Source organism: Myotis yumanensis, unplaced genomic scaffold (assembly GCF_028538775.1).
Source record: "Myotis yumanensis isolate MYYU_CA2020_CCGP unplaced genomic scaffold, mMyoYum1.0.hap1 SCAF_15, whole genome shotgun sequence".
NCBI classification, from domain to species: Eukaryota; Metazoa; Chordata; class Mammalia; order Chiroptera; family Vespertilionidae; genus Myotis; species Myotis yumanensis.
In genome coordinates this window covers 25,873,712-25,885,626 of record NW_027223766.1, presented here as the reverse complement: position 1 = coordinate 25,885,626, position 11,915 = coordinate 25,873,712, and the positions used below count along the sequence as shown (strand labels likewise).

The 11,915-nt window shown below is 37.1% G+C and overlaps 1 protein-coding gene across 1 annotated transcript in view; it reads left to right on the top strand.

Annotated features, from left to right (window-relative positions):
- Nucleotides 1–8: 8 nt before the first annotated feature.
- The window catches only part of TGS1 (trimethylguanosine synthase 1), a 30,622-nt gene continuing 18,715 nt past the window's right edge, over nucleotides 9–11,915 (top strand). Inside the window, exons 1-7 of the mRNA XM_070392829.1 lie at nucleotides 9–284; nucleotides 3,209–3,273; nucleotides 4,501–4,673; nucleotides 5,035–5,848; nucleotides 8,279–8,396; nucleotides 9,797–9,883; nucleotides 11,013–11,187. Coding sequence (XP_070248930.1) covers nucleotides 181–284; nucleotides 3,209–3,273; nucleotides 4,501–4,673; nucleotides 5,035–5,848; nucleotides 8,279–8,396; nucleotides 9,797–9,883; nucleotides 11,013–11,187 — 1,536 coding nt within the window. The 5' untranslated portion in view covers nucleotides 9–180. The remainder of the gene's footprint in view (nucleotides 285–3,208; nucleotides 3,274–4,500; nucleotides 4,674–5,034; nucleotides 5,849–8,278; nucleotides 8,397–9,796; nucleotides 9,884–11,012; nucleotides 11,188–11,915) is intronic.

The window sequence follows — 11,915 nt, the reverse complement described above, 5'->3', positions numbered from 1 at the left end:
GGCGGCCTCCCGAGCCACTTCCGGCGGCGGCTTCCTACCTTGCTCCGCAGCTCCCAGGTCGGTCCCAGCCCCTCGCCCCGTCTGCGCGCCGGGAGGCCTCCTTCCGGTCTGCAGGACCTGCCGAGGCCCGGGCGCCGGTCCCCCCCGTGTACCGCAGGGCTGCCACCTCCGAGGGGTACAATGTGCTGCGAGAAGTGGAGCCACGTGGCCGAAATGTTCCTCTTTATTGAAGACCTGGAGGAGGATTATAAGATCCTTTGCCTCTGCTCCCGGGCATTTGTAGAGTAAGTACAAACTTCGCTCTCCCTTTGCACGATTATTGCCCAGAAATGGAGGTGATGCAGACCAGGTGCAATGGGTCCCTGGGACCACGGCCAGAGAAAGTATTTGACTCTTGGGCAAGCTGATGTTTTAGAAAAAGGGGAGCCCTGCCTGGTGTGCTCGGTGGTGGAACATGACCTATGAACCAGGTGGTCTCGGTTCCGTTCGGTCAGGTCACATGCCCCGGTTGTGGGCTCGATCGCCAGTAGGGGGCGTGCAGAAGGCAGCCCATCCATCATGATTCTCATCATTGATGTTTCTCTCTCTCTCTCCCTCTCCTTTCCTCTCTCTGAAGTTAATAAAAACATGAAAAAAAAAAGAAAAAGGGGGGGGAAAATCCTCAGACTTTAGAGTGGTGGCCTCTGCCATTAAGTGTATGAGTAAATCTGTGTGGGCTGTAATGAAAAAATGTGGTAGTTGATATATGTCATTTTATATTTATAAACTGAGGGGACATTTTAAAATTGGGGGAAAGCGAAATGTAAAATGAAATCCAGTTAGTGGATATGACATCACAAGGTAAAGGTTTAAAGATAAGTAACTTACTTTGGATAACGTCTTTTTTAAAACCTTAAGATTTATTAAAGCACCAATTCGCATAAACATAACTTGTGAGGTAAAAGGTTTAACTACAATTACATTCGTTTTTGAGCTGTCTTCTATTTTGGGAAAATATTTGTTTTGGGTAAAAACTGCTGTACCTGTAAGATAGCTAGTGGGGGGAGGGGGAAATGCCTAAAGAATTGGATTCTGGAGATGGTTTTCTTTATATTAGACTAGAGGCCGGGTGCACAAAATTCGTGCACCCAGGAGGTCCCTCAGCCCGGCTTGTGCCCTCTCACATTCCTGGAGCCCTCAGGGGATGTCCAGCTGATGGTTTAGGCTCACCCTCCACAAGGAATGGGCCTAAGCCATCAGTCAGACATCCTTAACGCTGCGCAGAGGTGGGAGAGGCTCCCACCACTGCCGCTGTGCTCACCAGCCATGAGATGAGCCTGGCTTCTGGCTGAGCGGGGCTCCACCTGTGGGAGCACACTGACCACCAGGGGGCAGCTCTTGTGTTGAGTGCATCTGCCCCCTGGTGGTCAGAGTGCATCATAGCGACCAGCCATTCTGCCGTTAGGTTGATTTGCATATTAGCTTTTTATTATATAGGAGGATGTGTAAGTTCATATCTAAAACAGGTATATTCACCATAATCATCTCACAGGCTTACTGCTAGATTCAACTTGTGGAAGTGAATTTTATGTGAGAGACTTTTAATAGAGTTTAATGTAGTAGAGTTTTAGTTTGAAGTTATTCTTACTATTCATCATGTGTTTTTGTGAAGTAATCTGCAAATTCAAAAAGAAATGGAAAACTGTTAAATTTAATGTGAAAAGTATTTCTGTTTCTGTAGTTATGTGTGCATATATTCATTCAATGAATGATTGTTGTGCTCCTTTGTATTAGGTACTAGTAGGCACTGGGGTACAAGACACAGCCCTTCCTTAACACATTTTGACTTTACTTACTGGCAAAGGAGATCAATATTAAGACAACTGTTACATAATCCTTTGGTTAGTTAAAGTTATAAGTGCTTTGAAGATCACCCTGGGTAATCAGCAGCACCTGGGGGATGGTTCAAAGGAGGGGAACCACATAATCATTTTTCAGGCTACAAGTTCTGGGTGACTTGGATAAAGATTGGTGGCAGTGGAAATGGAGAGAAACTGTTGAGATTAAGGAGTTGGAATGGATGTGAGGGAATAAAGGAAAGAAATAGGATGAGAAAGAATAGGTCAAGGGTAACTCCCTTGCTGAAATGATGGCATGGTAGAAAGTTGCTTGTGCTATAAAAAGCAGGCTTTGATTATTTATTCTTTAAGTGATGAATTTTGAAATAATTTTAAACTTACAAAAATAATTCAAAGAACTTCCATATTCCCATCACCCAGATTCACCAACTCTCCATAACACACACACACCATCATTAGTGTTTTTCTGGACCATTTGAGAACAAGCTACAGATGTGACTATCACTACTAAATACTTCATTGTGTATTTCCCCTAAACAAGTATATCCTACACAACTACTGTAGTCATTGAGACTAAATTGTTTTATCTTGATTTATGTTTCAGTTTGCTAAAATATTTAAATAAGTACTTCATTTTATGTTAGTCTGCAAAACAACCTTTGCTCGGACCATGAATATCTTGTCTACTAGGCAATGAATATTTTTGCCTATTTGCAGATGGACTGTGGTTTGCATGTAGATTTTATATATGTGTCAGATAAATCTTTCCATATTTATGCTTCCCTTTTACAGCAAATTTAGAGAGCATTTCATTGTTTGTGCATCATAAGGAGGATTGGGTTCTTCCCCCAATATCCTGAATACCACTTATTTTAATACTTAGTTATGCCCTGGCTGGTGGGCTAAGTGGTTAGACCCACACTCCACAGGGCCTTGGATTTGATTCCCAGTCAAGGGCACATACCTGGGTTGCATGTTCGGTCCTTGGCCCTGCGGGAGGCAACTAATCAATGTGTCTCTCTCACCTGGTTATCTCTTTTTTTCTCATCCTCTTCTCACCCTCTCTCCCTCCCTTCCACTCTCTAAAAATCAATGGAAAAAATATCTTCAGGTGAGGATTAACAAAAATAGTAATTAGTAGTTATAAATGCTTGCCACAATACTAAATGTTTTACAGATACTGCCAATCCTTATAACAACCCCATGAGATAGGCATTATTATTTGTGTATTACAAATTAGGAAAATATATTAGCATATTATTTTTCTATCTTTAACCTTTGTATTAATTAACCTATGTTGCTTTGAATTTATTTCTTCTCTAAATTTATAATTTAATTTTTTTCAATACTGACTTTGATTTGCTTCACAGAGATCGAAAATTGTGCAATTTGGGATTAAAAGGCTACTATGTTAAAGGCAACGGCAACAGTGCAGGTAATAATACAGTATAAACTATATCATCCTATTTTGCTAAAATTAACCATAACACTATATTCATTATAATTCGTTATAAATACTGTATTAATTTCTTAGCACAACATATCACGTGGCAAAAATATTCTGTAATCATAGTCATTTTTTTTTATAGCATGGTTCTAGAATCCCTATCAAAGCAGAAATTTTCTGTTCTTATAGCAAACTCCTATATGGAGTTGAGGTAGCCTCTTTTGCCCCATGTAGCATTCCTTCCTGAGTTGTCGCCATTAGATAAAAGCAGCTTGAAATTTGAGGCTTTGAAAAGTAGAGAACACTAGTTTCTAATGCAGAATTTTATTGTTTTAAAACAGTGATGGCGAACCTATGACACAAGTGTCAGAGGTGACACGCGAAATCATTTTTTTGGTTGATTTTTCTTTGTTAAATGGCATTTAAATATATAAAATAAATATCAAAAATATAAGTCTTTGTTTTACTATGGTTGCAAATATCAAAAAATTTCTATATGTGACACGGACCAGAGTTAAGTTAGGGTTTTTCAAAACGCTGACACACCGAGCTCAAAAGGTTCGCCATCACTGTTTTAAAAGCTAAACTGAGGCATATCAAAAATTTTCCAGATTTTATTTGAGCGTACGTTCATTCAAATTGAGCAGCACCTAACCAAAGGTAGTTAGGAGCACTCTGAAGATGAAGTAGAAGCGTATTTACAGAGGAGATGCAGAAACAAAACAATCCAGTTGTGATTGAAGTACCCGTAAGGGGCCTGAACACATAACCTCTCACCTCTTATTAGCAGCTCCTAAAATAACTTAACAAATCATATTTTTAAATCCACTGATCTAGTGCAGTAATACTGCAGAGAAGGAATATCAAAATGTAAAAATTTGCCTCATGGTTACTCTACTGTGTTCCTTCTTATAGCCTCAGTGCTTTGCACAATGCCCGGCACAAAGGAGATGCTCAAGAAGTATAAGTTGAATGGGCAGCTAGATGGATAGTGGTAGGCAGAGCCAGACTAGAAATTGTCTCTTTATTCTTAGTTGGCCGTTTTTTACTAGTCCATATTGCCTTCAATTCCCTTTTTTCCCCCCTTAAAAATTGTAACAATTATACACCTTTGGGCAAGGCATGTAATAACTCTGGGTCTCAGGTTTTCTTCATTAAAATGATGATCAAACCTGCATCTAAATTTTTTCTAAAGTTAACAAATGCTATCTATAGGAGACCAAGCTACAGAAGAGGAGGAAAGTTGTAATTTCCATGGCAATAAAGAATCATGTGATAGCAAAGGCATAGACCTGGATGAAAGTGAACTTGATTCTGAGACTGAACTCATGAAAAGTATGGGACTGCCACTTCAATTTGGTGGGATGTCTGCACATAAGAATTTTGAGGTAAGTATTCACTTTTATTTATTAGTTTTCTCTGTAAAATCTAGTGGGTTTTTTTTATCCCAAATCTAATGCATTTATTAATTAGAGCACTCCGTCTCTTTTTTAATGTACATATTTATAAATTAACCAAAACTAAGTTGTGATGTGTCCCCCATGTGATTTTCTTCTCTTGGGATCTTGTGTAGTAAGATTCACTTGTTTGTGTAACTAAAAGCCCAGGGTGAAGGGAGTGGGGAGCGGGGCAGAGGAGCGCAAAGATTGAGGCTATTTTGTTTAACTTAATGTCAAAATAGATTTGGGTTCTACTTTCTCGTTTAGTTTATGAAGTGGATTTTGTATTCAAGTTATTTATCTTATGCAGGTGTCTATGAATACTAGAAATAAAATTAAAATAAAAAAGAAAAAGAAAAAACATCAAAAGAAGTACTTAGATGAGATGATAAAAGAATCTTGGAGACAAGAATATGAAGAAGATGACATTTTGGCCTCAGATGATCCATCTTCAGTTGAACAGTATGAGAACACCAGAACACGTAAACTAAAACCCAAAAAAGACACTGAAACTGAAAGCCTTTCTACTGAAAGTACATTATCTCCAAAGCTAGAAATTACAGAAAAATGGGAAAAGTACTGGAATGAATACGGTGGAGAACTACTATGGCAAAGCTGGCAAGAAAAACATTCAGATCAAACACTGTGTTCTGAACCTTGGAACGTTCCTGATACCAAGGAAGAATGGGAGCAACATTATAGTCAACTTTATTGGTATTATTTGGAACAATTTAAGTATTGGGAAGCTCAGGGTTGGACTTTTGATGCCTCACAAAGCTGTGGTGCAAGTATGTGTGGGCCTAAAACAGAAGTTGACAACGAGAAAGATGAAAATTGCATGAAAGCAGACTTACTTTCTTTAACATCTTCATCAATAGGTTGTAAAAGCTCTAATTCAAGTGAAAAAGATCATAATGATCTACTTGATGGAATTAGTAATATAAGTCTGAATTCAGGGAAACCAGAAGAGAGCCAGTTAGAGTCATCTGTAAGTTCTGACGGACATCAGTGGCTAAATGAAGTTAACAGCAGAAGAGAATGCCCTTCTGGCCAAAGTGAGTCATGTAATGGAGGAGCCAAGGAAAGCAACTTGTCAGAGAACAGCGCAAATCAACCAGCTCAGGGTAAGACTGACCAAGATTTACTAGTATCCTACTAAGTAACATTTAGCTAAATGAACCTATTAAGAAAAAGAATACTAATCCTTTATGGTAGAGTTAAGTAATGCAAACTATGTTTTATAGTGTACAGAAATTATTCAGTCCATCTTATTTTTATATCACAAGTTGTTTATTACCCTTTTATATAAATAAAAAAGAATATTTTCACAAAGTACTCAAAATTACCATTCCTTTCTCTTATACCTAGGTGGCCAGTGAATTAAAACTTGGAAATCCCTTTCTAATTAAATTAGAACTCTAATTTAGAGTGAGCTTGGAATGTCCAAGTTTCTCTAGAACAGCGGTGACCCTTTCACAGGGGTCGCATAAGACCATCGGAAAACACATATATAATTACATATTGTTTTTGTGATTAATCACTATGCTTTAATTATGTTCAATTTGTAACAATGAAATTGGGGGTCACCACAACATGAGGAACTGTATTAAAGGGTCACGGCATTAGAAAGGTTGAGAACCACTGCTCTAGAACAAATGAGTTTATAAGAAGCATGTTAGCCAAAACTGGTTTGGCTCAGTGGATAGAGCGTCGGCCTGCGGACTGAAACGTCCCTGGTTCGATTCCGGTCAAGGGCATGTACCTGGGTTTCGGGCACATCCCCAGTGGGAGATGTGCAGGAGGCAGCTGATCGATGTTTCTCTCTCATCGATGTTTCTGGCTCTCTATCTCTCTCCCTTCCTCTCTGAAAAAAATCAATAAAATATATTTAAAAAAAAAAGAGGCATGTTAAAGAGTGGTGGAGAGCACATGTTTGACAGTAGGCCAATCTGAATGAGAGTCATATCTGGAATTCAGTTGGGACAATGAAGTCTTGATATAAAGAGAATTTAAACAGGGGATGATGTTCATTTATACCTAGAAGGGTTGATTTCAGGACTTTCATAAAATACTCAGGATAAGAAACTTGGTTGACTTCTGCCCAAGTGGTTATAAAAAAAAAATTCATCATCATGCAGCCTGGTGCTACTGTAAGGACTAAAGAAAGCCAGTAAAAGAAGTGTGTTAAAAAAAAAAAGTTAGAATAAGGTGGATTAGAGTGCTCTTGCTAGGGAGAAGGGAACTACCAATTGATAGCACCAGGAAAATGGAAATTCTTATAACTTTTGGGTTATCTTGGCATCCTTGATGTTTGGTACTAAGAAAGTATGGTTCATAGGGATTTCCTTCTCATACTTATTCCTATATGACCTGCTTTGTTCATCCCAGGTCACTGATCTTCATCTAGTTGAGAGTTACTAAAGAACCCTATCAATTTTTTTACTTCTTTTCTCTGTACTCTTGAAATGGAGCTTAACTTTAGTGCAATATTCTCATTCCTTTCGATTTTGCTGTTATTATCCTTTTTATGTGATTATCTTATATTAATCTTTGATATTCTTCAAACCTCACAGATTCTGCCTTCTCTTGCCTGTTTGCTAAACTGTGTGTATAAATTGACCATTTCTATTGCCTGTTTCCTATGTATATAATTAATTAGCTCCAGTGTGACTGCCATCAGGATCAAATTAAGAATTCTAGATTTTAATTTGTTTTAGATACTCACTTGAGATCAAAACATAAGGTAAACAGGGTGAGGCAAAAGTAGGCTTACAGTCATTCAAATGGAAAATAATACAATAATTAATAAATAATAATAAAAGGATAAACTGTTTTGTGTACTCACAATTGTAAACCTACTTTTGCCCTACCCTGCATATTGCATTTTTTTATAAGTATGTTTTCTACTGTTTGTGGTTGGGTGTTCTCCTGAAATAGTCTGTCCCCACATATTCAAAGCTTCCCACTGTCTACATTGCAGACACCTCTCCACTTCTATTCTCACCCACCTACTTTGTTCCAGTCTGAAGAAATAGAGAACAAGGACAGACATGTACCTCAGTTGGAGCCACAACAAGTTATACTCTTTTTAAGTGGTGGTGTTTATCTTTGTTACTTCCATTATTACTTTAAGAGCTATGTTAGAGACAATTAAATGTATTTACTTCTTAAGAAAGAGAATTTTTTTAATCAATATGATCATGACATCTTTAGAGTCATTTAGATTAAAATTTCATCAAAATGTAATAGCTATGACAAAGATAACTTTGTGGAATAATTTGTGTAGAGTTAGATAGCTATCAGGAAAAAGTAGTTTTTGTTCACTTTCTAAGTAGCTAAGTCATGGAAACTTTTAAACATTAATAGACATAGCTCCAATTTTTTTTTATGTTCAGATCCTGCGTGTAGATACACAGAATCGGTAGATGTGGTCTGACACTTTGTCTTATATACATGTACAGTTCATTGCAGGAAATATTTTGATTGCCTTTGTACATGGCAGGAGAGTTGTCAAACCAAGGGGAGACATCCACAGTAATAATCTGCCTCTTTAGATTCACAGAAGTCTTCAGAAGCAAACACAATCCAAGAAAGACCACCTCCCAACAAGACCGATGGAGATGAGAGTGAAGAAGATCCACCTGAACGCCAGCCAAGCAAACTCAAGAGGAGGCAAGTTGCACGTTACCTTTCTTTCTGGAATGTGTTAGTGTAAGCCACTCTCTCCTCTAGTGAGTAGTTACCGAGTGCTTGTGACATTTCAGCACTGTGAGGAGAAGAGACAAGACCCTGGCCTTTGGAGCATGGTCAGATCCCAACTCCACCTCTTCAATTCCGCCACAATTTCTTATCTATAAAGTGGAACTGATGCCTCTTCTGTGAGATCGTTGGGAAGACTGGAACTAGCATGTAACATACTAATATATTAGTAGCTATCAATGAATGATAGCTATTAACTAGTAATATATAAGTAGGTACAGTGTATCTTTCTAAGGAAGTTCTAATTTTTTTTCCCCAAAAGTCTGGGAATAATTACAGGATTTTATTGCTAAAATGCTCCTCAGATACCTCAAATCTAGTGCTCTCATTCTATCGGTAGGAATACTAAGACAAAACAAAGATAAATACTTTGCCCAGAGTTAAGTAGTGGCAATTAAACAAGTAGAGAATAATGTCAGGTAAAATGTGGCCAAATGCTAATGCTGTGAAACAACAGGAAAAGGATGGACATTACAGAATCTGGATGCTAGCTGGGCACATTTCATTTCCATGACAGCATATGAAGTGCTCCGCATAAGACTTGTGTGTTCCATATAGTTTCTAGAAAAACACTAAGCACACTTTAGAGGCTCAGCAACTAGTACATAAAAGCATACCTCTCTTTGTTCCTTCTACACGGTAGGCGTTGCATGTGAATTCCTCCATTAGTTCTTGCTAGTTCCTGACGGCAGACTGTGTGTACTTACATTCCTGGAACCTAGGTCCTCCATAGCTGTTCAATGAGCATCATTTCATTTGTAAGAATAATGTCTCACCATTTCTGTTTACTCATTACTGTTGCCCAGGTAGTAGGGATTATTAGAATTATCTCCCATAAATGGATGATCGTGAGTTACTTAATACCACTTGTATCACAACCTGATTCTTCTGAACAATATTTTTTTTCTTTTGTAATGTTTTGGTTGGGTTGATATTTTTCAAATGTTTCCTTGTTTGTTTTTCAGAAAAACCTCTGGAGAAAACTCTAGGAGATTAGTTTAAGGCTGCAGCTTTTAACTGGTATTTTTTTCAAAGGAAAATGGAGAGATACCGTGTTCAGGAATAGAGATAATTACTTGACAGGGTTTAAGTTTTGAGTGCTTATTACTGTGTTCCAAATACTGCTTGGTACTTTTCCTCATTTGAAAAGTCCTGATTAAAATACTGTTTTTCCTGTTTTCCTGGGTTTGTGAATTATGGTCGATTGTTGTAAAGGGCAAGTTTGCGTAGATTGACTATATGTACTTTTGATATTTGCCTGAACGGGTGGGCTCTGGAGATAATGGCTTATTACCTTTTGTTTATTTGTTTAGCCATGAGCTGGACATCGATGAAAACCCAGATTCAGACTTTGATGACAATGGTGCCCTTCTAGGATTCAACCATGGCTCCGGACAAAAGTAATTATACATAAATGCTGTTGTCCTTAAATCTTAACCACTTGGGCTAACTTAAAGCTCTCTGATATTCAGATAACTAATGAGTATGTAGCTTATATCATTTGAGATATATCATTTGCAGTTAAAACACTAGTCTCTCTTGTTTGTAAGAATTATAGTTATCACCATACCTTTGATGTAGTCACATGTATTAACTCAGTTGTACTTCAAAGCAATCCAGTGTTGTTACTCCAATTTATACTAGTAAATAAAGCAACTGAAGTAACAAGTAAGAGTGAAAATCTTTTCTTCAAATCATTCCCCAGAGATAATAGTTGGCATATATCCTTCCTAATTTTTCATGTATGTTTTTATGACTATGTACATATACACACATTACTCCTTTTTAAAAACAAAAAATCATTCTATACATAGTCTACAGCTTGCTTTTTTCCCCCTAAACAATGTACCATCAACAGCCTGCCTTATCAGTACATTTATCTAGTCCCTTCAGTAGGGCCTGGTGTTTAATTGATTTATAGCCAGGTTGCTTCCTAAGACCTACTTTATGCCTTTGAAGTACCCCCACCTTGTTGCATGTACTAATAGTTCGTTCCTTCCTATTGCTAAGTAGTATGCCATTTATGGCTGTACCATAGTTTGTTGAACCATTATCTATTGAAAGGCATTTGGATTATGTGTGGTATTTTGTTATTACAAATAAAGCTGCTTTGAACGTTTGTGTACAGAAAGTATTAGTGTTCTCTGGGATTAAATGCCCAAGCATTAAATATAAGGAAATTGAAGAGTTTATTGCCTATGACATGAAGACTGAACTGAGTAGTTAAAGCACACTAAAGACCTACCATTTTGCTATTTCTTTATTACATTTTACTGTGTAAGTTCTGCTTTCTGCTCTATACCTGTTGATATTTCCAACTTCGGTGTTTCACATTTACTTGAGAATTAACTTACAAAGCTAGAGCTTAAACTGCATTTTAAACTTTATTTCTTAATTAGGAAAATGAAATTACAGTAGTGGCTGCTAATAGAAAAATAGTGAAAGTTGTTAATTTTATTTTCTTTTCATATAAAGAAACAAACTGATAAAACTTAAGATTTCAGTCACCTTCTTTTGATTTGGTCTCAGATATGGTGGAATTTCACATTTCAGTCATAGACGGGTCAGATATCTACAGAAGAATGTAAAGTATAAGTCAAAGTTCTTGGACATGAGAAGACAAATAAATTTGAAAAATAAACACATTTTCTTTACTGAAGACACAGAAAAAAAATGTCTTAAGAAAAGCAAAACTTTGAGTAAGGTATGTATAAATTTTGTTTTTATTTACAGATAGAATTTCATTTTGTGAGTTTGGCTCCTTAAAGTTTTTGTTTTCAAATGTGAACCCTGTTTCTACCAAATATAAGGGCACCTGAGATTCTTTTCTACTTGCTATCTAAAGACATGTATTGTGTGAAACAAATTTGAAAAAGATTAAGTTGGGGGCAATATGAAAAGGGAATGTTTTGAAAGCTACAAAATAGTAGAGAGAGTCTGGGAAGATAAATAGATAAAATTGCCTTGTGTATGTAGTAACAGACAATGGAAATTGCTCATCTGTTTAGGCTAAGTAGGATCCCAGAAGTCCAGTGTCTGATACAACTTTTATAGTAATCCTTAATTTTGGGGTCACCTAAAGGTGATTGATTAAACTTGGCTCTAACAAGTTCATCCTAATGACGTGAGACTAAAGGCTAATTTGGTGATTCACATTGTTAACTAGAATAGTCATATCCCCTGTCTTGGACTTTGCTGTACTTATCGTCCAACTACCTGGAAAACAAAAGTAATTAAAATTGCCTTTGCTTGGTTTTGATGAGTGATTCTTACTCATCATAGAAAAAGAAAAAAAAGAAATACTTTCTACTGAGCTGAACCTTGTATCAGCCACATCTCCAGCAGTTCTTTTAAGTCAACAGAAATCTCAGACCCCATATATTTGTTTTTCCTCTGTTGTATAATTACCCTTCTTAACTTTTGTATTCTTCC